Genomic DNA, 26025 nt, shown 5'->3' with positions numbered 1-26025 from the left:
ACAAGCTGGGGAAAAAAATGGAGACTGGAGTGCTCCCTGTCTAGTGCTGTAAGGGGGGGGGGGAAGGGTTGAGAGGAGAATCTCCTTCCTCAACGAAATGCATGTCAGCGCCGGCGAACTTTGACCCTTCCCAAACACACTCCACAATCTAAACAGAGGGTCGACACCATGAGAATTCCTCTGGCGTCACAGTTGGCCTTCTAACCCCGGAGCTTTTTCAGGCAATTTTATTTCATAACAATGAGGGTGGAAGCACTGAGAACATACACATACATGAACATATGCATGGTCATCAAATGCAGAAACTTCCCTGATTCTGCACACGCCCCTGCTGTCTTTTCCAAATAGAAAGTGTGAAGCCTTGGGGCACTATTGTTTGGACATCTAACCAGGAACTGTCTCTGCTCTCATTGCCCTGGCATTAACAGCAATTATGCGCTCTATTCAGAAGGCTTTTGTGTGTCCGACCCCGGCTCCCTCGCCGTCGCCCCCTCCACTCACTCACTCACTCACACACACACACACACACACACACACACACACACACACTCCCGAGTCCGAACACACATTTCCCGCTTTTCTCTGCCCCCTCCCGCCTCGTCTTTTCCCTCCCACTCGGCTACTGGTGAACTCATTTGGCAAGTGGAGCACTCTGCTCCCATTATGAATGAACTTACAGAAATATGCACATTCAGACGAGGGAGAGAAGAGGAAGAAAAAAAAAAGAAAAAAAAGGAAACACACATACCAGAAGTATTTCTGGAATGATACCTTTGTTGAGCTCAACTCTTTCTACCATGAAAAATGCTCTACTTTACATAATTAGATGCACATTTATGGCATAAAATCAGTCTTCAAAACTTATCCGCTTTAATATAAAATAAATGACAAGTGAGGTCTAAAAATATAGAGATTCTAGGTAATCGTGTTTTGACCGTCAGCTTTATATCTAAAAGCAATCAATAGTCATTTTAACTGAATGTAAGCTCACATTGTTGACTGCAAAGTGAGTGGCGACGAAACAATGTCAGCACCTGTGTTTGTGCTTGTGGCCGCTAAGGACCCGGGTCATACTTTCCACGTCTGCGTGTGCACTCTGCGTGTCGGTCCCTCTGCGAGAGAATGATTCCGCGCGGACCTACTGCGCATGCTCCATGCAGCACAACACTTTCCAGCACAGCTAGTGGCTCACACTCTTGGTTTGGTCAAAAGAAACGGCGAAGAAGACAGTAACCATGGAAACTTGCTTGAGGTTACATGAGGAAGTCCGTTGGTAACCGCACATGCACGAGTCAGCATTCAGAGAATACAAGGAAATACAAATGAGGGTGAACTTCTGGTGAGGAAATCACTGCGAGTGCAATGGGATATGAGATGGAGGACGCTTGAACGCTACACTGACGTGGGACCCCCGTTTAGGACGGACAGAACCGCGGGTTTGTCCACGCATGGGGAAATGTGAAGCGGCTCTCTGCAAGTGCAGAATGCGTTGAGTATGACCTGGCCCTGAACAAAGACGATACGCACGGTCCGTTAAGAAGAGTTTCCAATGTATTTAAACTACAATATTTTCATTGTTATGAGAAAATGTTCAAAAACAACCAAAATAAAATCTGCTTCCATGCATTCACTGCTCCTAAAATTAAAAGTGACCTTGCCAACAATTCTAGGGGGGTCGGAATTGTGCTGCCTACACAGGGAAAATATAAACAAACAAATAAAACAAATAAAAATAAAGCAACAAGCTCTGTAGAGTGATACACATTTAACTGGTGGCTACACACGCACACACACACACACACACAGAATAATTTAATTTCCATGTTTCAGGAGCCCCAAGCCCTGTGGGCCGGGAGCAGAGCTCGCCTATATTTAACAGATGACAAAAGTTGCATTCCAGATGTACAGTACTATCTTTGTGTTGAGCTCTATAGAAATGCATGGGAGAAAGAGGGAGCGAGGGGGGATGTGACTGGGAGAGGAGGGGGTTACACTAAGGGCTGAAACTTGGGGGGGGGGGGGGGGGGCACCAGTGCACAGCTGCTAAACTAATGCCTTTTTTTTTCCCCTTTGCTCAGACACAGAAAAGCAGAGTGTGGTGGCTCACTGACAGAAAGAGGGAAGGAGGTAAAAAGTGGATGTATCCATCCTGAGAATTGTTGACTTTATAAAAAAAAAAATATCCAGGCTGTGCTGCGACTTAATGAGTAACAGGTGTAATCTGTCACGCCGCAGTCAAAGCGAGGCATCAGATTAGCGATTATTACATTAAAAACATTGGACGCAATGATTTAATTAAAAAAAATGTGCAGCTCCAAACCAGACTTGACTGCAGCTGAGGGTTAGCTACACCCAAACCCAGCTCTCACTGCCACTAGGGAACCACTGCTCCCTTCACACTGGTTAAAAATCTGATTAGAAACACACCCACAAATGCACTGGGGGTTTTTTGTTTTTTTTTCCCCCTCTCTCTTTCTGTGGCGTTTCAAGCAGAGTGACAGATCAACGGGTGCATAAGCTCTCACACGGCTCAGCCTGCCAACATCATCAGCATTAGACAATTAAGCCAAAAAAAGCTGTGACGGGGGGGAAAAAAACAAATATATGTGTATTTATATCCTATAGTAAATATTTACTGCACAAATCTTTTCCATTTATTCGCCAGGCACAAACAAAACCTTACTGTATTCCCTCTCCCTTCTCCTTCTGAGTCCCCTGCACTTACACACACACACACACACACACACCCTTTACATCTGCGATTCATTGACTTTACAATTTACCACATGTCGAGATGGGAGAGGTCGAGCCTCCATCTGAATCACGGCACAAATATGCAAGTGATTTATTGTTTTAAAAACCCCGGGCCGATTTAGTGCAACTCCACTTTTCCTGAGCATTACTCCTATTGGCAGACCATGAACAATTACAGTTCGTACTAATTAAGCTCCGAGAATGTGCTGTGCACCGCTAATGTCTAGCAGGCCTCAATTTTGGTTTAATGGTGCCAAACTTTGCTTCCTAGCTACCCCACTGCACCCCCCACCACCACCACCACCACCACCCCATCCAACTTAACTCCTCAAATCCAAAGCAGATTGTACTTTTTTTATGACTGTTTATTGAGTCAAAGAAAAGAAAAAAATATAAGGATCTTTTCTTTCACCTCCCCTCGCCTGGGATGAGAGAAAGAGCAGAGCGAGTGGGGGACAGAGGGACAGAGAGAGAGAGAGAGAGAGAGAGAGAGAGAGCACAAAAAGGAGTAGTGGGAGGTAGAGAGAGAAAGTGCAGGAGCTGCTTCTGCCATACTTTGTAAACAAAAGTGATTTGCAAGACAAAAGGAGCACAACCTTCCAACTAAATTCAGAGTCCATTTTGCGGCTGGAGGCACAAAACGCAGCCGCGGCGTGCCACCAAACCCCCCGCGGACACCAATTAGGCCAGATTAACATGTAAAGCCAATTTGATAAGGTGTGGGCCCTATCCCACATAAATCCGTATTAAACCATCTTTCCTCTTGTCACAGCCAAAAAAAAATCCGTTTACAGCAGCCCGAACACACATAATCCATATGATATACCATTGTTATGCTTATGCTGCTGCCACGTTTGGGAAAGATACTGTGTGTCTGTGTCAATTACAACAGATAAGGCCGCAGCAATGTGTGCACGTGAGCACAAAGGAGCCAGTGTTGCATTCACTCCTGCATGTTCATTACAATAATCAGAGTAGAAAATCCCCTATTATTTCCTCCTAAAATAAAAATGATAAAGGAAGGAGTCAGTCGGTATGAAAGTGGATTTTCTTTCTTTCCTTTTTTTTTTTTTTTAAAGGTGAAGCTGCGGCAACACGAGCACAACAACACGACTGAAACAAAAGCGGGAAAAGGGGAGAAAAGCTATTGTTTCAAACACACAAAGCCTTTTCCACCCTCTTTTAGTAGAATCGCCACAGGTACTGAGAGCATCTTTTTTCACTCCACACGCAGCAGTGGATGCTTGGAGTTGTGTTTTCACCCCCCCCCCACCCCTGCATCCCCAACATACACACACACTTTCTTGTTCTTTTTAAACTACTTGTAATTATACGTCGAAACTCAAAACCTTCGCCAAAAGTCTCCAGGCCCGAAGAATTATGGGGCCAGGGGTGGCGTCAAATATCTTAACATTCATAAGTCCGAGAGGCAGTAAATAAAGCCAGTGGATTTACGGCCCTACAGCCCCGATGCAGGAGAGCTGGCCGCCCAGATCCCGTTCTCCCTCCCTCAGCCTCTGTGTCTCCAGACCTGTTGAGGTGTGATGTTAGCCCACAGCACCGGAGTTAACCCGTCGCCTTTTTTCACAAGCCCCGTGTAAGCATCGGCAGGAAACAAAAGGTAGACAGAGGGAGGAAGAGACGTAGAGAGAGCAAAGGGAACAAGGGGGAAAGTGAGAGGAGACAGAAAAGCTGGGGTGAACTGGCCAGGCCACTTCTCCAATTCAACCTACACACACACTGATCCAGCAGGCCTTTGTGTGAGGTTTAGGGAGGAGGGAGACAGCAGGGAGAGGAGACGGGGGCAAGAAGGCTTTTAAAGCCCGGGCACAGCGTCATGTCAAATTGCTAAATGATACTAAATTGTGAGCCTCCTTGGACTTAGGTGGTAGGAAAAACAAATTCTCGATGGTTATGGCTCCCTGAGGTTCAACAAATTATGGTAACCACCACATGCAGGAATTTTTTTTTCTTCCCTCTTAAGTCATGCGTGCAACAGAAATCACATTAAACAAGGTAAAAAAAAATAAAAATGTAAGCAATAGAGCAGAATCAGCGTCAAATGAATAAATTAAAATCTTGTTCTGTAAAACACTTAAATATTCTACATTTAAAAATTAAACTGAAAGCATAAATAATATTTATTTTAATTTTTTTTAAATGCACAAATTTAAAAAAAGGCCTATGTGATGAAATCCACATCTGGAAAAAAAAAAAAATCACAGCATCGTGTAAAGTAAAAGGAGCAGGTGAAGAGAAATGAAGGGGGAAAAGCAGCAAGAATCAAAGGCTTTTGTGACAAGACAGAGGAAGTCTCAATGCAATAATACTCACAGTCATATTCAGTGACGTGTTAGGGAGCGAGACAGCTAATCAATGTCCAGGTGAATTATTTATGCCAGCTTTAAGTCTAATACATTTATATTACAGCGACCACTGAACTTCAAAGCTGTGATTGCTGGACACACAGGACGCTGCAGAGAGAGGGGGCCGAGAGTGTTCAGTAACAGAGACCACCGCAAACTGAGAATCACGCTCAGGTAGACGTGTGAATTACACTGGAATGAATCTCAGTGAATAAAACGCTACGCCAGTTTTAGTCACTTTAGATGTTTTAACGACTGAGGGGGAAAAAGGTGGCAGTGAGAGAAAAAAAGAAGCAGGGAATATGAATTTATAAATAAAAAAATACTACATTTTCACTTGTGAAATATGCATGAAAACTGTATTTCAGGGGGGGATTCAGAGAGCAAACGTCACCACTGTCTTGTTGCAGCATCCTTCAGCCACACCACACAATTAAATGCCTTTCTCTAACTGCTGCATATGAGCACAATGAAAAAAAGAAAAGAAAAGAAAAGCGCAGCACGGAGCAGTGTACAGGGTTGTATAGTGCAGCGATGCTCCCAGAGAAAACTACAAACCGAAACAAGGAGCTGCTTCAGCTCAAAACCACGCGTGTTCCTGTGAATGTGTGTTTGTGTCAACGACGATGAGAATAATGGGCGACTAATTCCCACATACCAGCCCGTAGAGTTAACAAGGCCGGCTGAGTACAAGGCAATGAATGGCAAAATGTTCTCACATGTGCCGGCAATGATAGAAAATAAATATCCTTTTACTCTCTAAAAAGGCAGAAGAGAGAAGTGTGCAAGCAGCAAATAGGACAACAACAAATAATGATGATAATAATAATAATAATAATAATAATAATGAATGATAATTTAAACATGAAACCCTGAGGTGATCATGTTGAACTCAGAAGTAGAAATTGTGTCAAACACAATAAGAAGCATTATGTGTCAGGTGTGCATTTATTTTCAAGGTGTGCACTTAAAAAAAAAAGAAAGAAAGAAACGCAGATAACAAATATCAGTTTCGTGAGGCAGAGCTGAGGTGGTGGTGTTGGTGGTGTTGAGGTGGAGAGGGTCATATTTCCTAATGCCTGGTCTTTGCCTTAACCTTGTAAAATGAGATGACAGGTCCTGAAGCGCAGACTTGTAATTGCAGCCGTTTAAAATGGGGGGGGGGGGGGGGGGGTGCAGAGAGAGCAAGAGACACCCATGGTTGGAAAAAAAATTATGCTGCTTAAGGATCGCCATTGCCCAGTGGGACCAGAGAGGTGCTGAGCAAATGAGCAAGTGTGCATAATTATAGCACGGCTGATTGTGTCTAAATAAATAACAGGAATTTATTTTTAAACATGGGTTTACGTGGCACAAAGCTTCTCTTTTTTTTTTTTAATGCTGAAGCAAAAGCGGTGCACGTGCAGAGACTGCCCATCCACTTTTAAAATGTATATGCAAATATAGATCAAGGAAATCATTCTTTCATGTTTTTTTTTTTGTCTTTTTTCTAATGCACGTGCAAATCACTCAGAGAAGCACATCTGAATGTTGATTTTATTTGTATTTTATTTAAATCTTTTGTTCATTTGTGTGGATTTACTTTACGCTTTACACTGCACTACGCCGTGTAACAGGGAGCCAGTGAGCAGGTCTGAGGGCTCATAATATGCAGCTTGTGTTAGGAAAAAAGGGCATTTTTGATGAGGCTGTGGCAAACAGCAGCCAGCTGCATTATTCAGAGGGCCAAAAAAAATGTATATACACATGCACTTGTAGGCAGGAATACAACACTACAATTATTCAGTGACACATAATAATAATAATAGTAATAATAATAATAACAATGATAATAATAATAATTATTATTATTATTATTACCATAATAATGTTTAATTAAATGTATAAGTTGAACACGTCAGTTTCAATGTCACATGCAAACATGACCTGCCATTGAACCACAATGTCCTTTTTTTCACTCCACTGAGTCTTAGCACAGTTAGCATGTTAGCTGCTGCTGCTGCCGCGGACACGCAGGATGCCATTGTACTGTACACTTCACGGGGAGTTGGAAAACTTGGCTCTGGCGTGTTTTAACTGCTGTTTAATCACGCTGCACGTCTGAGTGACAACACGGGGAGAGTGTGTGTGTGTGTGTGTGTGTGTTTTTGACAGTGTTTATAATGCGCGTATAAGCGTGAGAGAGTGTGTGTGAGTGTATACGAGTAGTAAATACGTGAACTTACTGTGCGTGCTGTTGGAGAAAGTGATCCATTGGGAAGGTAGGGGCTTGTGAGATCGGGGATCATTATAAATGGATAGCCCGGGTACGGTGGGCTCTTGAACAGCCCTCCATCTTGCCTTTTCGCAGCTAACATGGCGGGGGGGAGAAGAGAGGAGAAACTTTTTTCATAAAGTGGCCTTGAAAAGTTCCCTTTTTCATAAAAAAAATGCATTTGAGGAACAAATATGAAGAGGGGGAAGCCCCCTCCGTCAGACACAGACAATGTCATGCTGTAGAATTGATTGTATTTGTGTGGAAAAAAAGCAAACGTGAGTGGAAGAATAAAGGCAGACTCACCCTCCTCTAAACTTTCTCTTGTTTTGTCTCTGAAAGTTTCAGATCTAGGCGGAGGCCGTCTTTCCGCCTTCAAATGCAATGAAACACAGGGATTGCGTTCAAGTTAACTTTCTTTTTGTGCAAGTGTGACAAACGTAGGCCTCTAAACTTACAACACAACCAAAGGAGAAGCGGGTTATTTTTTTGGATTTAAAAACGTGCAACTTACCTCCGAGTCCGACGAGCTGTTCTGATTCGTTTCCGACTCGTTTACGAGAGAAGATTTGACATCTGCTAAATCCCTTTCTGCCGACGAGTTCTCCAAAATCTTCTCTTCCTGCTCCCCTTCGTCTTTGAAGGCTATCATTTCATCGTTTGCGCCCAGATCGTCCCCTCCACCGCCGTTGAGCTGCGGCATTTTTCCCGTGCGAAAATGTTTGTTTGTTGGTGTGTGTGTGTGTGTGGCGTGTGTGTGTGTGTGAGGAGGGAGAGAAGAGGAAAACAAAAAAAAAAAAAGAAAACAAAAGTTTTCACAACACCCTTGATGTCGGGTGATCGAGGAAAAGTCCGAGTGTGGAGTTTGCGGGGTCTGCGCTGGCGTTTCCCAAAGCTGAGGCGGTGGAAAGAAAAGTAAAAAAGAAGGGAATCTTGGCAGAAAAAGGGGGGAAGCCGGAGAAGGAGCCGAGCCGCTCGGATTGAGTGAGTTGAAGTTGGTCGGAGTGGTTTTCAGTTCAAAGGCGGCGCTGATTGACAGATAGAGAGGGATGGAAATAGAGAGAGTCTGGATTCAGGATTATTGACAGGGAGAAACACACAAGAAACTAATGAGATTCAAACAGGGAGGGACTTGAAGTGACGTTTTCATAAATAGGAGGAAAAAACACAGGGAGAGAGAGAAGGGGGGGGAGAGATAGAGAGAGGAGGAGGAGGAGGAGGAGGAGGGCTGGAGGAAGCCGGCGGACGACTGCAGTGAAAAAGCATGAGAGAGAGAGAGAGGAGGAAAAGGCAGTTTTGGGGGGAAGCAGGATAGTGAAGGTAAAAGAGGAGGAAGAAGAGAGGAGTTTGGATTAAACACACACATATGGGCGGTCTCTCTCTCTCTCTCGGTGAAAGAGAAAAAGGAGGAGGAAGGGAGGAGGAGGAGGAGGGAGGAGGAAGGAAAGAAAGGATAGAAGAAATAATAAAAAAAGAGGGTGCTTCCTTCCTCAGGCTGTTGTGCAACCAGTTTGACAAGTTAATGTTATTATATTATATCATATATACATACATATACTGTATTTAAATATGTTTTCTCTCCACTTATATTTATTTATATTATTAATATTCTATTTATTTCTATATTTAAATGGAGCTGACCAACACAAGCCTTTGACACAGTGGAACAGCTGTGATAATGAAAATCCTGAATCCTCACTAAGGCCTGTCAACATCACACTGTTCCCCCCTTTTATGTAAATCTGCTTTGTCAGGTTATTTCTTTTTTTATTTTATTAGATAATGATAGTCCGATAGTTATTATTATTATTATTATTATTATTATTGTTGTTGTTGTTATTGCATCCTGCTCTCTTGGCAGGTGTGGTGTCCACTGGGACTAACCTGTATTCCTCATTGTCCACACACACACACACACACACACACTCTTCCTCAGCAGAGAGACTGGACACAAATACCTAATGCATATTCGGACAAAGCCCTAAAATTCAACCTTTTTTTTTTTAAATAAAAACAGACGATAATGTGAGCTGTTAATAGTGGAGGGGGAAATTTAAACAAAGGGAAAATGTTGAAATGTAAAATTAAACAATGTCCTCTGTAAAAAATAAAAAAAAAGAAAAAGACATACAAACCATTACTTGCATGAAGTGTATAAAGAAGCAATAGCAGGGAGGGGGTGGGTGGTGCTCCATCTGAACAAGGGGATTGTGCATGTGTGTGTGTGCACATGTCGGTGATGAGCTCAGCGCGGCTGATTCTGTAAGCTTATCTCATCAGCTCAGGGAAAATACAGTTTCTATTATATTTGATGGAGCAATCACAGAATCAACAATGAATTTCAAATGCAACTGCAGGAAACAGAGCTGTGGCGCACACACACACACACACACACACACACACACACGCATGCTCAGGTGACACTTTACACTCTGTTGCAACATGGTTGGCTCCTCTTAAGCAAAATAAATCATGTGCGAGATCAAAACAAGACACAGGAGTGCTGATTAGAAAATATTGTTTCATGTCATCACGCTGTTAGACGCATGAAAACAAACATTATGACACTAATTTCTCTCTATCTGCACCCGAGCACTGTTGTCAAACAGCAGCGAGGAGGGGGAAATGTGAACGTGCCTACCGATGCACACCCAGACCAGGCGACACCATGAAAGCACATTTCTGCACAATGATCACTGATGTGCTTTCTGTGGATGAGGTGGAGGCAGGAGCGGGGCTTGTGTGGCTACAGAGAGCCGTGTTGGGGGGGGGGGTAGGAAAGGAAAGGAAAGGAAGGGAGCTCGTCGCCTCTTGTTCTCATTCAGTGTGGAAGGAGAGACACCCCACAGCTCGGGGCCCTCCAAACCTGAGCCCACACAGACCAGACCAAAGCAGAAGAAGCTCCAAGCCGGCCTCTCCCTGGATCGCCTCAGCAGGCTCCTGAGAGTTTACTGGGGGCTGGCGGTGTGTTATCATTCCTGCCGTGCACGGGGACACCTGCCTCTGATGCTGCCCAGTGATTCTAATCTACAGGACCCTTTAATAAGAGGATGATAGGCCGCGCCGCTGCCTCTGCTCTGAATGATGGAGCAGAAGCAGGCAGACAAACGGCCCCGATGATGACATTTATTTTGTGGGCAGGTTTTTCTGCGTCCTCTCACCTCCGCTGCTGTGAGTGCAGCCGTGGTCTGCGTGATCACGTAACGTCAGCTCTCTGCTGCAGTCGTCATCAGCCTCGATGATGAATCCATACGCTGCCCTCAGCGAGTTCACGTCACACGGGGGCCACAATTATTCGTATTTCTGCCCATGTAGTTCACGCTATAGGAAAAAATAAATCACATTGAACAAAAGCTTGTTTACTGTTGCATTCCAAACGTCATAATGTATTTTCTGCCTCTGTAAAGCCTTATGTATGAATGATGCTAGATAAATAAATGTGCCAAATAAATAATTTATGTCTCAAAATTGCTCACAGAAACATATATATATATATTCATGTTTGTAGTTTTTTTTTTCTTTTTAAGGATTGCACGCTTATAGGTATCTGGGAAGCTTTTTGCATATTTTAGTTCTAATCAGTTTTGTATTTAAAAGGATTCCCGAGACAAATGGTGAATAATTAAACAGCTGCTCCATAGTCAATAACCACTTTGAATATTATTGAGGGAGTAAATAGAGCTTTTATACGAGGGGTTAGTGTTCAGTATTGATAATCTCTTGATTCTTCTGATTCCCACTGCACATGTTTTGGGGTTTACAAATAAAAGAGGGGGAATTGAAACTGAAGCTAATAAAAAAACATACATGTAGTCTGTAGTCAGTATAGAAATAATGTTTAATAGCTCACTACGTTTGGATTCATTTCTTCTTTTATAAAAGACTTTAAAAAACAACCACACAGAATTGAATTGAATGTTTAGTAATTCTGATTTAACATCTTTTCAACTCCACATTATGTGGCCAACTTTGTCCACTACAAGTGGGAAAACAAAAAAAGTACAAAAGCTGCTTAAATGGAGTCCACATCCAAACTCAAAGACAAACAAAATTGCAAAAAAACGACTTTGAAAAAAAAAAAATCACTTCTTTTTAGACGAACACTCGCTTGCACCGTTTCATCTCACGTGGGGGAAGCTAGCGGTGGCACGCGGTGCACATCGTCTGTGTTTGCAAACAGTTAATTACCCATCATGCATTCATGTTGCCAGCCATGCCAGCTAAAAGGTCCCTCACTGCTGATTAACACATTACTGCTGCTGGTCATTTTTTTTTCTTTCTCCCTATTCTTTTAGTTCTGCCTCGCAAAAATATGCTGGTTTAATGCCATACCTGTGGACTGATTTATTCCGCTAATGAAGTTTGTTCACTTGATAATAAGAGAGAGACTTAACATTCAACTTCTGTTCAGTGCAAATGTCACACGCTGTTTAGCATTTTGCAGTTAATTGTCCGCACAGCTCGTATTAATTCTATCAGCGCGATAATACAGACCACTAATGGTCCTCCTACTTTTTTTTTTTTTATTATTATTTTTTTGGAATAAACAGGACAGAGAAATACATGATTTTCTTGTTTCATGCTGCACAGATGCAGATATCTAGATTGTGCTTGCATTGGCGTGGCAGCGGTTAGCCGTGTCCTTATTGTTCCGCTCGAAATTTGTTTACCAGTCAATCTTTGTTGCTTTGTATAGGAAAATGGAAGCTCTGGATGTATACAGCGTGTATGCTGTGGATATATATGTATATATATATAATATATATGAAGGCATATACTTATTTTTCCTCCTATTGTACTTCCTATGAAAAGGAGTGCCCGTGCTCCCTTGCCCCTCAGCGCTCTAATCATCTGACTCTTGAGGAAAATTCGCTTGAAAATAACAGCTTCGCGTGGAGCAGCAGCATTTACAAGTCCTTCAGAAAAAACATGTTATGTACGCACACGCACACACACACGCAGTATACGTAGACAAACAGTAAGTGTTTGCTGAACGGCTGAGTGCTGGAGACACCTTTATGAAAACAGAGCAGATACATATCTTCAGTGTTTATCATCTACAAGTCAGGGTGACGAGGGCAAAGGTGTGGAATAATAGATTAATGAAGAGTGGGACTCATCTAAAATCAATAGAACCCCCCCCCCCCCCCCAGAGATGTTTCAGCTAATATAAGAAAAAGCTCAATGAGCGTTTCATTAGGTTAAAAGTTTATCAATCGATAATCAAAAATACATCAAACCGGATGCAGAGTTTTATTTCCTACAGGGAAAATCCCAGGGGAGGAGTTAGCAATGACCTTGTGGACAGCGTAGACACTCGTGATTAATGTAGGCCCACTGTATTGCATATTGCATAGCGTCTCCACAGCACAACATCGTGGGAACCGCGGGCGGGCCAGCTTACGCGAGCTGTCTCCCGTCGCCTCCAAAACAAACAGCCCAGCGTTTTTCAGCAATGGACGCGACAGCCATTAATCAAGGTCCGAGGCAGGTCCTGAACTCTCCAAACATGGAACCCACCTGAGAGACAAGGTGGCCATGTGTACTCGGTTGTGGCACATGTGCAGACGGGCACGCACCGCTCACCTGTCTGTCACAGCCGCATCTCACAGGGAGAGGTGAGCCAAGCCGCCGCTGGCTGCTAAATGTTACTTAAAGGTCATTGGTACACATGCCAGCAGGCTGGTGGCATGAGTCTTATTCTCACACTGGATTTACAGTGCAGGCATCAGGTAGCCAAAGGACAGATTGATATGCTGATTCAGGCTTTTTTTTCACTGCACATGTTAAATGCCCAGTTATCCTCATGCCCTGTCACATGACTGAACATAAAGATGACGTTCTCACAAACAGACTGCAGAAAGGGGAGTCATGGATGGATAAGCACATGTTTTCTTCTTAGGACCATGTTCTTATGTAAGGAGATGGACATAAGCTCTCGTCCATGGGCTTCAGTTTTTATTGCAAGAGCCAAACTAAAGTCAGAGAGAATGTTTATAGGTCACATATTTAGGTTTAAAAAAAAAATGTTTTCGTCTTCTTATGCGTGATATGAAGTAGTAATAATTGTGCAGAAGTCACAAAATTAGACTGTTTTTCTTGTATTTTTGTTCATAAAAAAGAGCAAGCAAAGTAACGTATTCCCAAATTACACAAATTCAGTCGATTTTAAACATTTTGAGTACCTTTTGCTCAGGTGTGTTTATATCGTTGGTGAAAATGAAATGTTTAGATTGCATAGGTTGTGCTGAAAAAAAGTATACAAGACTCTATATTGCACATTCTTAAAGTCTCTGTATATACTGTCCGTTTTCACATAGTAATGGATAAAAGCAGCCGAAATTCCCTGTGTTCTAAGGGTTAATAAAAAATTGTATATCTTTCCAAATGACAGACATAATGGTCATGTCTTCTGGTTTCAGAGTTTCCCTCTTACTTCCAGCGAAAAGTATAAAATAAATTTAAAAAAAAAAGTTATTAGGTTTTTTCATTTGAGCACGATATCGGAAAAAATACACGGATTCTTCTCGTCTGATTTTTTTTTTTTGGTTTCCCTTACACTTGCTGATCTTCAAAGGATGTCACTTGCAAAGAAATAACAATAAACATTTGAGTTTTTTTCATACTGTTGCTGGGTGAGACTGAGAACCTTTTTGTAAGTTTGTAATCCGCAATGATGACAATTCTGTTAGAACCTCTAATGTACAGCAGGCTGCAATCACACCGTCATCTCAAACACTTTTAACAAGGCCCGGGTTGATGTGGTTGGGCTTGGTGTGGGGCCCTAAAGTCCTTTGAAACACTCCTGTCCACTGGATACCAAAACATAAAAGGCCAAAAGCAGATGCACCAGGCAATTGACAGTCAATAGAGAGCAGCTTCCTGTCGTCCCCTGCTTTTTGTCAGAGGAGCCCTTTAGCGCTCTATCGCTCAGACCTTCTTACACACAGGACCCTCCACATCTTTAGGCTTTCTTTCTCCGCCTGATTGTTTGTGGAGAGACTGTGAGCATCTCAGAGAAAGTACTTCCTCAAACAGGAAGCAGGAGGCCTTATTGTGAGTGAAGAAGAAAACCTGACGACGGGGCCACAATTAAAATCACAGGCATTTTGACCTGTTGGGCCACAAACAACAGAGTCATTATGGGCTATAGTTGTGTGACTCTTGAATAAAGTTTTCTACACACTTCACGGCTATTTTGTGTCTTAATTGGCATGTTACTCTGTGCGATGAGTGGAATCATTGATAAGTGTGATCCTTGAATCGGGTTCATGGCTTTAGCATTTATTAAAAATAAAAACATATTCAAGTTAGTTCAGTCTTATATCGTGTCACAACACAAGGGGGAGTTAAAGAAATAACAGCAAACAAATACTTTTTAATAATTTGAACTTGACGCCGCTGCTCATTTGCCGAGCGATAAAATAGCGGCTGTTTTTCTTCCGCCGCCGTAAAATCTCGGAAAAGCTTCAGTACAGAGAACCAATTTTGCCTTTAACACTCTCCACGCACACTTATTAACGGGCGGCACAAAGGAGACGTGACCTCGAGTCAAATGAGTCGCCCTCACAGTACAAACCCGAGCAAAGTAAGCGCTCAATTGGCTGTGTTTTCATTAACAGAAGGGAAGACAAGTCCATTAATGAGACGGCAGTCTGTATTCTTTGGACGTCGCGAGTCAAAGGAAAGCTAAACATCGTCCAAGGTTAAGCGCTGAGCAGGATATAGTTGATACGAAGGCTCATATCTTGGCTGCCGCATATTTATGCCCATTATCTTCCCAGGGAAACAGTATGTTTGTGGATCTAAACTCACTTCTCTTCATTACACTGTGGACCACAGCCAAGTGTATATCAACATCATAAAATACAGCCAGTTTACATTAGAGAATATTAATAATAAGATAAGTGGAGGGAAGATAAATGTTTTTTAAAATCTATTTTGTATATTACGATGTGCTAAGACTGGTTAAAATGCATGTTGTACTATATATGATATCTGTATAATGTTACATTGCCCAGTATACATTTAAAGCATTTCATCAGCATATGCATTCTACATCTGTCTACATCACACACGCCTCCATGCTTTTGTCACAGCAGCACATGTACGACCGCGTACGGCTCAAACACACACTTTGTTGGGGGTCAGATGAGTGAGTGATAGAATCAAAAAGAATAATAACCTCACGAGGCGTCGGCGCATAATGCGAGCCAGACGTTGATTGACAAGGTTAAATCGTACAAAAGAAATGGAAACCCTGCATTCATAATCACAGGTAAACAAGTATTGTCAGAAAAATGTTTCAGTTTGAGTTATTTCCTTATACAAACATGAGAAATTAATAAAAAAATAAACATTCCAATGGGAGTACGGTGAAGCAGTCGTAGTAACTTATTGTTTTTTTCTTTTTAAACTTTTTAAACGGTCAAATCAAAGCTTCCAGGAAACAAGAGGCGGAAAAAACAACTTAAAAATACATGAACGAAACAGAAAACAAGTCAAAACGACACTTAGTACCAACTCACATCATTACAATCCATCAGTTTGTCCATCTTCTCTGTACTTGACTAAAATTATGCTTTAAAAAAATGTGTTTAAACTTTTTTAAAGATTTTCTCTTTTACAGCGAGACATTATTACTCATGTAAGATGTCACCAGTGAGGATGGACCTAATATTAGCTCCTACCTCATACTGTATGTTGTCCTGTCTATACATGAATATGTGAAATGTATTCTATTCTACGAGCCAATCGTGTGCTTTGTGCGCAAGATTGTTTCTATGCAAATGAACTGAACCTGTCAGTGTATCAAGTGAAGAGCAAAACATTCAAAAGTAAGTGGGAGCAGGAATAAACATGAAGGGTGACACTAAAGACACTGACATTTCACAATTCCGAGGTCTCACCAGGATCATTTCAAGTTTTAAATGCATAACAAATTAATAATATCACAATATTAGATGCACAAATTCATTTAGAGCAGAACCCACTACATCATCATGCTCAGTTTGTTATCTGTACTGTAATAAAGTCCTTACTATATAAAAAAAAACGAGATCAAAAAGATCATAAAGTCCAAATTCAGCTTTCAATAATTCAGAAAAAAGGCAGAAAATAGAGAACAACAAAACGCAGCAAACTCCACACAAAGTGGTCTGATTCCTTCTCTTTGTTGTTGGTATATCACACGCACACGCACGCACACTGTACGCTCACAGCTTCTCTTAAAGGTCTGTCGGCCTTTCGTTTCGCCGCCTGCTCTGATGGAGAGGCGTGTAAGTGTGTGAAGTTTAAGGGCACAGTTAGTTCAAATATTGATCACCTCACAGGTATTCCTCTTCCCTGAAAATTGATCCCAAAAATCATTCGTAATCATACAGATGGTTTCACGTTAGGTAGATCAGATGCTGCATGGACTCATAATGTATACACACACACACACACACATATAAACTCACACAAGACCCAAAGCTCCATGCTTCAGCTTCTCCTGGAGAGCTTTTTCAGCTGCAGCCCTCGTGGTCTTCTTTGCGGATCCTAATTGAGAAATTAATGCAGAAAAATCAATTGGCCTCAAGTTTTTGTGTCCAAAAGACTCCTGAATGCTTCAAGCAAGCAGCAATCAATGCTTTCCACATGGGTGGCTACAAACACCCCCACTCCACCACCACCACCACCACCACCACCAGCCCGTTTATGTGTTCATAGCTGGAGGATTTCAATATATGAATTTCAATGAAATAAGCACTAATGAATTTTCACTGTGATGCACGATGTACAGTATATTCCAGGACATGAACCGATGTCTTTGGTCGTCACTTAAGTATCACTTAACACACACGAAAAAAGAAGCTCTCTGAGAATCAAGATACAGTGTGTGAAATTGTGCCCTGACTGACAACACGTTTGAGCTGGGCTTATTTACACTTCAAAATGAGGATCTTATAACATTCTGTGATCATCCGCCGCATTGTTGCTGGATGAATTGCTGTTTTATTTCGTCTGTGTGTGTGTGTGTGTGTGTGTGTGTGTGTGTGTGTGTATCCCTCTTGCCTAGAGGACATCAGCTTATTTAGGGCCATTTTAAAGCTCGGCACATCATCATCAGGTCAATGAAAAAGCAACCTTGAATTCCCTTTGACGCAACTGTTTTGTTTTTCCTCCCATTACTGAAACAGCACGAATGTGCATCAGCTCGTTACACGACTTCAGGCGCAGAGAGCAAAACGGGAGGAAAAATGGCCATAAGAGAAAGATGTGATGCGTGAATAAAAAAAAAAAAAAAAAAAATCTTTAAGTATTTAAACAGTTTCACCTCAAAAGCAACAGCATTTACTCCTCTCGCTCTCGTTCCCTTTCATGGTCAGAACCTCAACAAGAAAAGGAAAATGGACACTTTCTTGTGGTTGTTGCATGTGGGAGAAACAGAGCACCATGTTTCTCTTTGTGCTCGTTAACCACCTTCCAAATTCATCATAAGCCCAGAGATCAGATCACAGTAATATTTGATCAATATTAATAAGGATAGGCAAACTCCTCCAGTAATTACCACAGTCTCTGGGCTTTGATTTGGACCATTACTAACGCCTCTGCATCTTTAGATTAAAAAAAAAAAGGAAGCGACCCTCTTTTATTTTCGTAACATTAAATCCCGACATGCATCTTCTAAAAGCTCTAATAAGACAAAGATAAGATTTGCATCCCCATACAAGTGTCTTTTTCAATTGATTATGAAGCCGCCATTGATGTGCAAGAAATTGATGTTTTCCTCTGTTCTTAAGGGCGGCTAATAGAAGGGGCGGGCGTCGAGGAGGAGACTTTGCCACTTTGATCTTCAATCAGTAAAAATCCCACTTCTTCTTTGTCAGACTATATTTGGTAAATAACAGTGACAATCTGCAGGGTCAGGGGATGGAGAGAGGGAGGGAGAGATGTGCTGGCAGAGGGAGAGAGGAGTATGAAGAGGGAAATAACTCACTTGTTAAATTTAGGGTGTTAAAAGGTGAGGATTTAACACACAAACTCACATGCAGCAGAAAAACATTCTCTGCAAACCATGAGAAATGTTTGAATGAATTTGTATTTTCTACACAGAAAAAAATATATATATATGTGCAACTGTGATGTGGCAAATTGTTATTCTTATGTCAAAATTCTGAAAATTACACATTTGAAGTCAAATTTTACAGTAGATTTTATGGAGTTACAATAACCAGAGGCGGTTAAAGAAGCTCTGGGGGCCCCCAAGCAAAAGTGACATCAGGGTACCCCCCACCCACCCACCAGAAAGAAGAAGATGGAAGACTCATCAAATTTCTGTTATTACAATCTAACCATTTCTACTGCTACACATTAAACCCTTGGAAAATGTCAACCATCACTTCCTTGTTTTGAAATGCAACTTGCATTCATTCTGTTTGTGACCGTCGCTGCCGTCTCCTGTTTGTGTCCAATCATAACATTTTCTCTGCGGTGAACTAATATAATCAGCTGTTCTTACAGGCCCCTCTGAGCTTAGCTTAGCTTCGCCTAGCCTTTGGCAGTGGCCCGATGAGGACATTCTGACATGTTGCCGCGATGAGAAAAAGCTGCGATCTTTGTCGAGCCCTAACCAGAACCTTTCTCTTTTTTCAAACCACATTTATCCCCTTATTTCCCCCATTTCAGTCAAAAAGCGCCACGAGCAGGTGAAACACAATGAAATAAACATGTAAATACGTAACTTTGGGGGAAAAACACGAGCTGACGCACGTGTGGTTTGCACAAACGCACCGTGGCGACATGTGATCCAGAGACTGGGTTGCGTGCAGTCTCACGACACCAGAATAGCAGAAGCATGTGGGGCTGTCACACTCATGATAATGGGAAACATTTCTTACCTTGTTTATTTTGGGACAGTAACATTTAACACAACTGCCCCCGTGTTTGTGAGAGTGACGGCGCATTATGACACACACAGTAAGCTTCTAATTAAGCTCTATGAAAAACAACAGGTGGATGTGAACAAAGTAATAAATCATTGAGCCAACATGGCTGCCAGCAGGCCTGTTTCTCCTCTCTGTCGCCCTTTTTTTTCTTCTCCCACCTCTTTATGTGTCTGTGAAGGGGAAGAGTTGGCGGACGTGCACTCTGAACAGATGCACGAGGATGTTGTGTGTGCGTCCCACGCATATTTGTGCAGCACATCGTCTCTGTCTGGCATTTTGTAATCGAATGCTCAGTGATGTTGTCCCGTGTCACGAACCCCTTGGCTCGAGAAAACTAATCTTGCGCCTTTAGATGGTATGCGATGTTTAAGTGCGGATGGAAAGAAACATCCTGTCCCGCAGATTTCACAGGCTGAAAGACTGAGGAGATGATGGACGCACTTATAAACTTCACAGTGGTTCAATTTGCTCGAAAAGAAAGGTTCGATACTGTGTGAAACACAGTTAGATGAGAGGAATGGTTCCACTTCCAGCCGTGTGTCCATGTGGGCCCCATACGGGTTATATTTGGGTCGACAATATGGCTCCCACATGAGTTTGTCCATGCCCACTAAGTACCCTTACCAGGCTACCTGGGAACTAAGTGGGTACTAAGTGGGCATAGACCAGAAGTGATCAAATGACGCAGGTCCCACATGGGCTCCACATTGGAAGAAGGATGGGGCCACCATGGATAAGGCCACCATGGAAATCATGGACAAACCCACTTGGGACTGATATTGTCAGCCCAAATAAAACCCTTATGGGATCCACATGGACATGCTGGCTGGGCTTCCACATCTTTCATGTAGTTGAAGACAGCAGTTCCTTAAGCCTGCCCCACTCTAAAGGATAATTCCAACAATCATGGGTGTCTTCCAGTTTTAGGATGATCAGAGCAGATTATCTGGCCAAATTATCCTGTCGTGAGGGGTTGACGGACGTGAGCAGAACTCCGCAATAACCAATGAGAGCTAGTTGACCCGGAAACGGGTGTTGCGTATACTTTTGTATAAGCCAAGTTGATCCTGTCGTCTCAGCCATGACAACATCACGCGCACACACCAGCTATTAACTGATGAAGCAGAGAGTCCGCCTCCAAGTCTGTTTACATTCTGAAGTCTCGTTTAATCACGTGTGATCCCAAATCCCTGGAATCTCCTCTCTGAAATAGTTTGATTAAAGCATGTGGTCCTGAGTCTTGATCGTATTTTAAAAATCAAGTCAGATATGAAAATCCTCTATTGTGTGGGGCGTGCTTTAGCTTCTCTAAATCTGATTATTTGTACTTTATTAGTTTTATCTATTTTAAAATGTGTAACCTTCTATCATGAGTGAAGCTAAAGGACCAGTGTGTAAGTATCAGCGACATCTCGTGGTGAAACTATTCAATTTCTGACGTTCAATTTCTCCTAAATGACCTTTAAGGTCACTCTTTACGTTCTGTGTTTTGACAAGTTCGAGTAGGGTGGATTCAAATGGCATTTCTTTATTTGCTCAGTTGAAAATATAGTGTAATTATTTAATAAATAGATGAATAATGTGTTTAAAAAGTAAGTGACAAGTAAGTTATTGACCAGGTAATTCTGTTTACGATTTCCTACAGCACATTGAATGCAACACACGCACATATAGATGTTCTTCTTCTCCTGCCACAGCAACTCTACATAAACCATGATGGTTGGATCATGTAACAGTTAGCAGGGATTAAAGTTCAACATGAGTTAATAAAGAAGAGCTATACACTCATAAGTGCAGGTGATAATCTGTGTTGACTTCCTTGTATCTGTTGCCATTTACCAGAACATAAATAAAAGCTACAACCAGCGTGGGCAGTCAGAATATGAGTGTGTTTACTCCAACTGTGTTGGGTTTGGACAAATAAATTCAGGATGATTGTCGGGTTTGAGTCAGGTTTACTCTTTCGACAGGGAAAAACTACCATCTCGATAACAAAAATGTGATATTTGTAGTTGTTACAATGGTTGTCTATTTATATACGAGGTCAACTTCGAGCCCATTTTGATCTCTATGTAACTTAAAGGTGACTTTGTTATTTGATTCACCTGAGATTTATAACTATTGGTTGAATCAACAGGTGAAGTTGGCATTGGAAACTGTCTTGACTGCATGTTTGGAAAAGAAGAGAATGCACAAACAAAGCCAAAGAAACAAATAAGCTGCATAAAAATCTAGAAATAAGAGGAGTAATGTTGAGTAATGAAGGCTTGCTCATTTTGAAACGCACACAAAAAGCCCACAGTTTAGTTACAGGGACACCATGAGACAGGAGCTGTGATGGAGAGCTGGAGATGGAGGGAGCTCAGTGGGAGGTTGTGGAGCGACTGCGGGCAGGACTCCAGGCAGAGGAGCGGGCAGGGACGGATTCACGGCCCAGGATCAACAACAGCACATTCAATAAACCCCCGCAGACACCAGGGAGAAAACCTAATATGCCTTCAACACATGCAAGCCCTCATTTACAAATGTTTACAACCTTAAAGAAACAAAAAAAAGAGCGTTCGATATCAACCTGTAACAGCCAAACGGCAAACTGGGGATAAACCTGAAACAGAGGGCAAATATTATAAATATTCATTTCATTATTCGCTCTTCTTTAGCACATTTTGTGAGACGGGGAGTAAATGAGAAGCAGCAACTGACCATAATGTTTGGTTCAGCTTTCAAAGTACTCACTGAAAAATGTCATCATGTAATTCAAACTCACAGTAACACAAATCACACAAATCTCTCGAGAAGTGGGCATTTCATGGAACATCTTCCGCCACTTTCGACGCTGGCGAGAGAGAGAAGAGAAGAAAAGCTCTGAAATCGAAGCGGGAAAAGAAATTTATAGGTTTGTAGAAATGTAGCAGTGTTTCTCATGTGGGGCGAAAGATAAAACTGCAAAACTCAAACCAGACAGAGAGAAAAATTATTTACAGACGTCGGGCCTGTAGTTTTGCTTGAGCAAACATGCAGAGTGAGAGGAAATACTTTCAAAAAAAAAAACCATAACTTTAATTCAATCACTCTATCATCACAAGTAACATCACATTGCTCCAGATAATCATTTAAATTCAACGACATGACAAGAAACTCAAATACCACAGGACTCGATTGTCTCTCTAACTATGGTGTGATATTGATTTTCCAGTTTAGTGCCTCTTGAATATTGATGCTTCCTAAAAAAATCTTTTAAAAATGGATGAAAAGCATTTTAGACAGAGAGTGCCCTCTACTCATAAGTCTGACTTCATTCTTCCTCTTAAATGAGGCTGTGAATGCAGCGACTGCTGCTGCTGCTGCTGCTCCGGTGAGGACTGCAGACTTCATGTAGCAGTTACCGGCTCAGTGAAGCCTCTGACCCAGCGACCACCAGCCTCTCAAAAGTAACTCAAGCCAAAAGTGAACATAAGAGGTTCTTTCTTCCAGCCCTGTTAGAGCCTGCATCCATAAAAAGCTCTGCTGGTTCACTCGGTATAAAGATTGCCGACCCTTCCAAAAAAACCCTCCACCAAAACTATCAGAACTCCACACAAATAGTCCCCGTCTTTAAAAACTGTCTCGTGTAGAGTAATGAGGGCTCAGTAGAGGTGCACTCCAGCTTCGGCAGCAGATATAATTTGGTTTCGACAAGCATTTTTTTTTCTGCTTAAAACAAAGCAGCGAGAAGTCTTAAAGTCAAACTGCGTGAGACGAAGGAGACGCGGCAGAAAACTTTTGTCGCCATTCTCGGGGAATGAAATTTTCACAAGGGCAAGTCGCTCTCCGATCCCTGCAGGTCCATTAGTGGCCCCGCAACTCCACCACGACGGGGGAGAAAAACCTGTGTCAAAAAGTCTGTTTTCTAACAGAGCCTCATCTGCATATTTGAATAATACATAGTGCTTATAAGCATAATAAATGGGATGTGGCCACGCGTCATTTGAAGGCAGAGATTAGACCTTCCCAGTTAATTATAAAGATGTCAAATGTCAGTGGATGAACCCCCGCCCTGGGGTCGCCCCCTTTAGTTTGGTGATTATATGCACAAACTATAGATAAAGTGTCATCATACAGGCTATTAAGGTGCTGGGGCTTAAATAGAGGCTTCCCTTCTGCTTTATTACTATGCAGAATCTGTCAGGGGAAGAAAACGAGACCACGCACCCTTAATGCTTTCTCAAACAGCTACTACACGCAGCTTTATATTTCCCTCACAGTTCTTTGAAAGGAAGATTAATAGGGAGGCTCAACTGATGTTAACTTGCTAAATTAGCTGGCTTAGACCTTTAAGTTTGTGGAGAATCTTTTGAGATAACACGCCTTTGGCTGAGACAATAGAGAGGCGGCAGCAGGCGCAAGTGTGTGTGTTTGTGTGTGTGTGTGTGTGCATATGCATGTGTGGGATGTGTGTTTTTCGGTCATTATTGTACCATTAAGGCCCAATCAGCTCGGCAGAGGCAGCCTTGTGGAAAGCAGTGCGGGCCCGAGAGCGCTCCTTGGGGTTCACCTTGACAGGACCGCCAGTCAAACGGCACGGGCCTCTCTGTGTTCCTGTCAATCTGACTCCCCCTCTGAAGTTCATTTAAAGGGAGGAGCAGCGGCTCACTAGCTCCTAACAGGTGAGAAGGGCCCATATTATCAGCCCTCAGAGAGAGTGGGCACAAGTCTGATGTGCTCTTTCAACTGTACTAAACTGTCTGTACTGTAGCTCAGCTCACTGACTGACTACACACACAAACACTGAGGTTTCTGCAGTCTTCTGAGGACACTGCACTCACTTCCATTCATTTGGAACAAATCCACAATCAACAAAGCATAATCCTCAACCTTAACCTAACCACAATCCCAATCTTAGCTCTAAACTTAGCTGGTTCCTCAGATATTAGGTTCTGCCTCATTTAGGACTAGGTTTTGGTCTAGATGAGGACTACTGGTGCTGACAAGGTCACACACACAAAGGTACAAGCACACACAGCAACAACAGCTGCTCTTGTAGTTGATTGAAAAACAGAGAAAAAGAGAAAGACGAGCTTAGATGTAAAGAAATTTAAAGATTAATGGCACAAGAATAAGATAAGATGGCACAGGGCTGCTCCAATTATAGGTTATTAAATAGTAACGAATTGTTAACTGAAATAAAAAAACAACAACACATAAATAACTGAAACTCAATTGTGCGTTTTTAAAACTAACTCAAATATTTTGGGTTCATATGAAGTTTATTTATTTATCTCTGCCGGCATTTTTGAAAGGTTGTATTTTCATTCGTAATAAAATGTTTTCAATTTGTTTTTGTTTAAAATGTGGGACATACAGTAAATAAGGCCATGCAAGTGAAACATAACATTGGTTATTGGGCTGAGTTGGTGCATGTCAGTTAATCAAACCTCTCGTCTTTTATTGTTTTGATTGTTGAGATTGAGCTCCTGAGACTCATGAGGGTTATTTATTATATACTATTGTATATATAACTGCATCCAACCTCAGCAGTATGATGCACATTTTGCACTTAAGGTTAATTTCTTGTAGACTGTGGCATCTTTTGTTGGGTTTTTAATGACACGCAATACTTATTATGACCTTTTGGCCTCTTGCACCTCACTCTTATTAAACTAATTAAAACAAACTTATTTAAAAAAACAAAAAAAAAAAAGTTAAACCTAAACCTAATGGAAAAATCCCAAATTGTTATAACCTTGGTGGGAACGCAAGACCAAGGTGAAAACACTCATTTTGTCGTGAATGTTTTTAGCCAAACCTTGATCCAACCAAACTTGCAATTAAATTTGAGCAAGGGACCAAAGTAGTAACGATCATTAATGTTGTTATCGTTTTCTTCTTCCTCTAACTCATTTTTCATTCATTTGGTGTGTGTGTGTGTGGGGGGGGGGTAATAAAAACACGACCACCAGCAAAGGGAACCATGTTAATCGCTTATTTCAGTGAGTTCACCTGGGCTTATAAATCCGGTGTATACTGATTTTAATGTGAAAGAGGTTAAAATGTGTGTGTGTGTGTGTGTTAGACAGAGAGGAGGGAGGGAGGGAGGAAGAGGAATCAAGAGTGAAGACAAGACAGAGAATGGTAAATTTACAATGGAAGGTATATTGCAATCCACTTTTCTGATTTTAGGAGTACACTGGGGGGCTGAGGAGTTTGTTTTGGTTTGGGGGAGCTGACACAACATCCACAGCTTCCACCATCAGGCAATCCCCTACACACACACACACACACACACACACACACACAGACAGACACACACATGCACGTGAGGCCCCAGCCCTCCCAGCTTCCTCAATATTTCATGGGATGAGCCCACGCTGACTAACTCAAGGCCATGCAAGCAAGGCTCCCTAACCGACCAAAGCGCTCGTAGTCTACTGAGGTTCCTGGTTGCCAATAACCACCATCTTAGAAACAATAACATTTAGCCGCAGTTCCCAGAAAATCCAATAAATGAGACAAAGAAGAACACAGTGAATCCTAGATGACTTCAATGAAAGTAAATTATGCTGTGCTTTTGTTTTTTTTTCCTTCTGAATATGGCTCCAGAAAAGCAAAGACGGGGAAGGTCAGTGTCAACTGGCATTACAACGCACGTTTTCGTGAGGTGCAATAAAAATAAAGAAAACGTGAGGAAACGCTAAAGAAAAAAAAAGAAAAAAAGTGGTGCATTTTCAACTCCAGAACCCAA

General features: G+C 42.0%; 1 protein-coding gene across 22 annotated transcripts in view; it reads right to left on the bottom strand.

Moving 5' to 3' along the window:
* The window catches only part of tcf7l2 (transcription factor 7 like 2), a 91788-nt gene extending 83108 nt beyond the window's left edge, over window positions 1–8680 (bottom strand). For 7 of the 22 annotated variants that reach the window (XM_058620414.1, XM_058620420.1, XM_058620419.1 and 4 more), the window contains exons 1-3: window positions 7889–8679; window positions 7681–7747; window positions 7346–7470 (exon numbers count right to left, since the gene is read on the bottom strand). In XM_058620414.1, the coding sequence (XP_058476397.1) occupies window positions 7346–7470; window positions 7681–7747; window positions 7889–8077 (381 nt within the window). In that variant the 5' untranslated portion in view covers window positions 8078–8679. Of the gene's footprint in view, window positions 1–7345; window positions 7471–7680; window positions 7748–7888 lie in introns of all 22 variants that reach the window. The other 15 variants (XM_058620416.1, XM_058620417.1, XM_058620422.1 and 12 more) reach the window with 4 other exon arrangements.
* Window positions 8681–26025: the final 17345 nt, after the last annotated feature.

Source organism: Solea solea, chromosome 21 (assembly GCF_958295425.1).
Source record: "Solea solea chromosome 21, fSolSol10.1, whole genome shotgun sequence".
NCBI lineage: Eukaryota > Metazoa > Chordata > Actinopteri > Pleuronectiformes > Soleidae > Solea > Solea solea.
The sequence above is the reverse complement of the archived record's forward strand: the minus strand, read 5'-3'. Positions and strand labels throughout refer to the sequence as shown.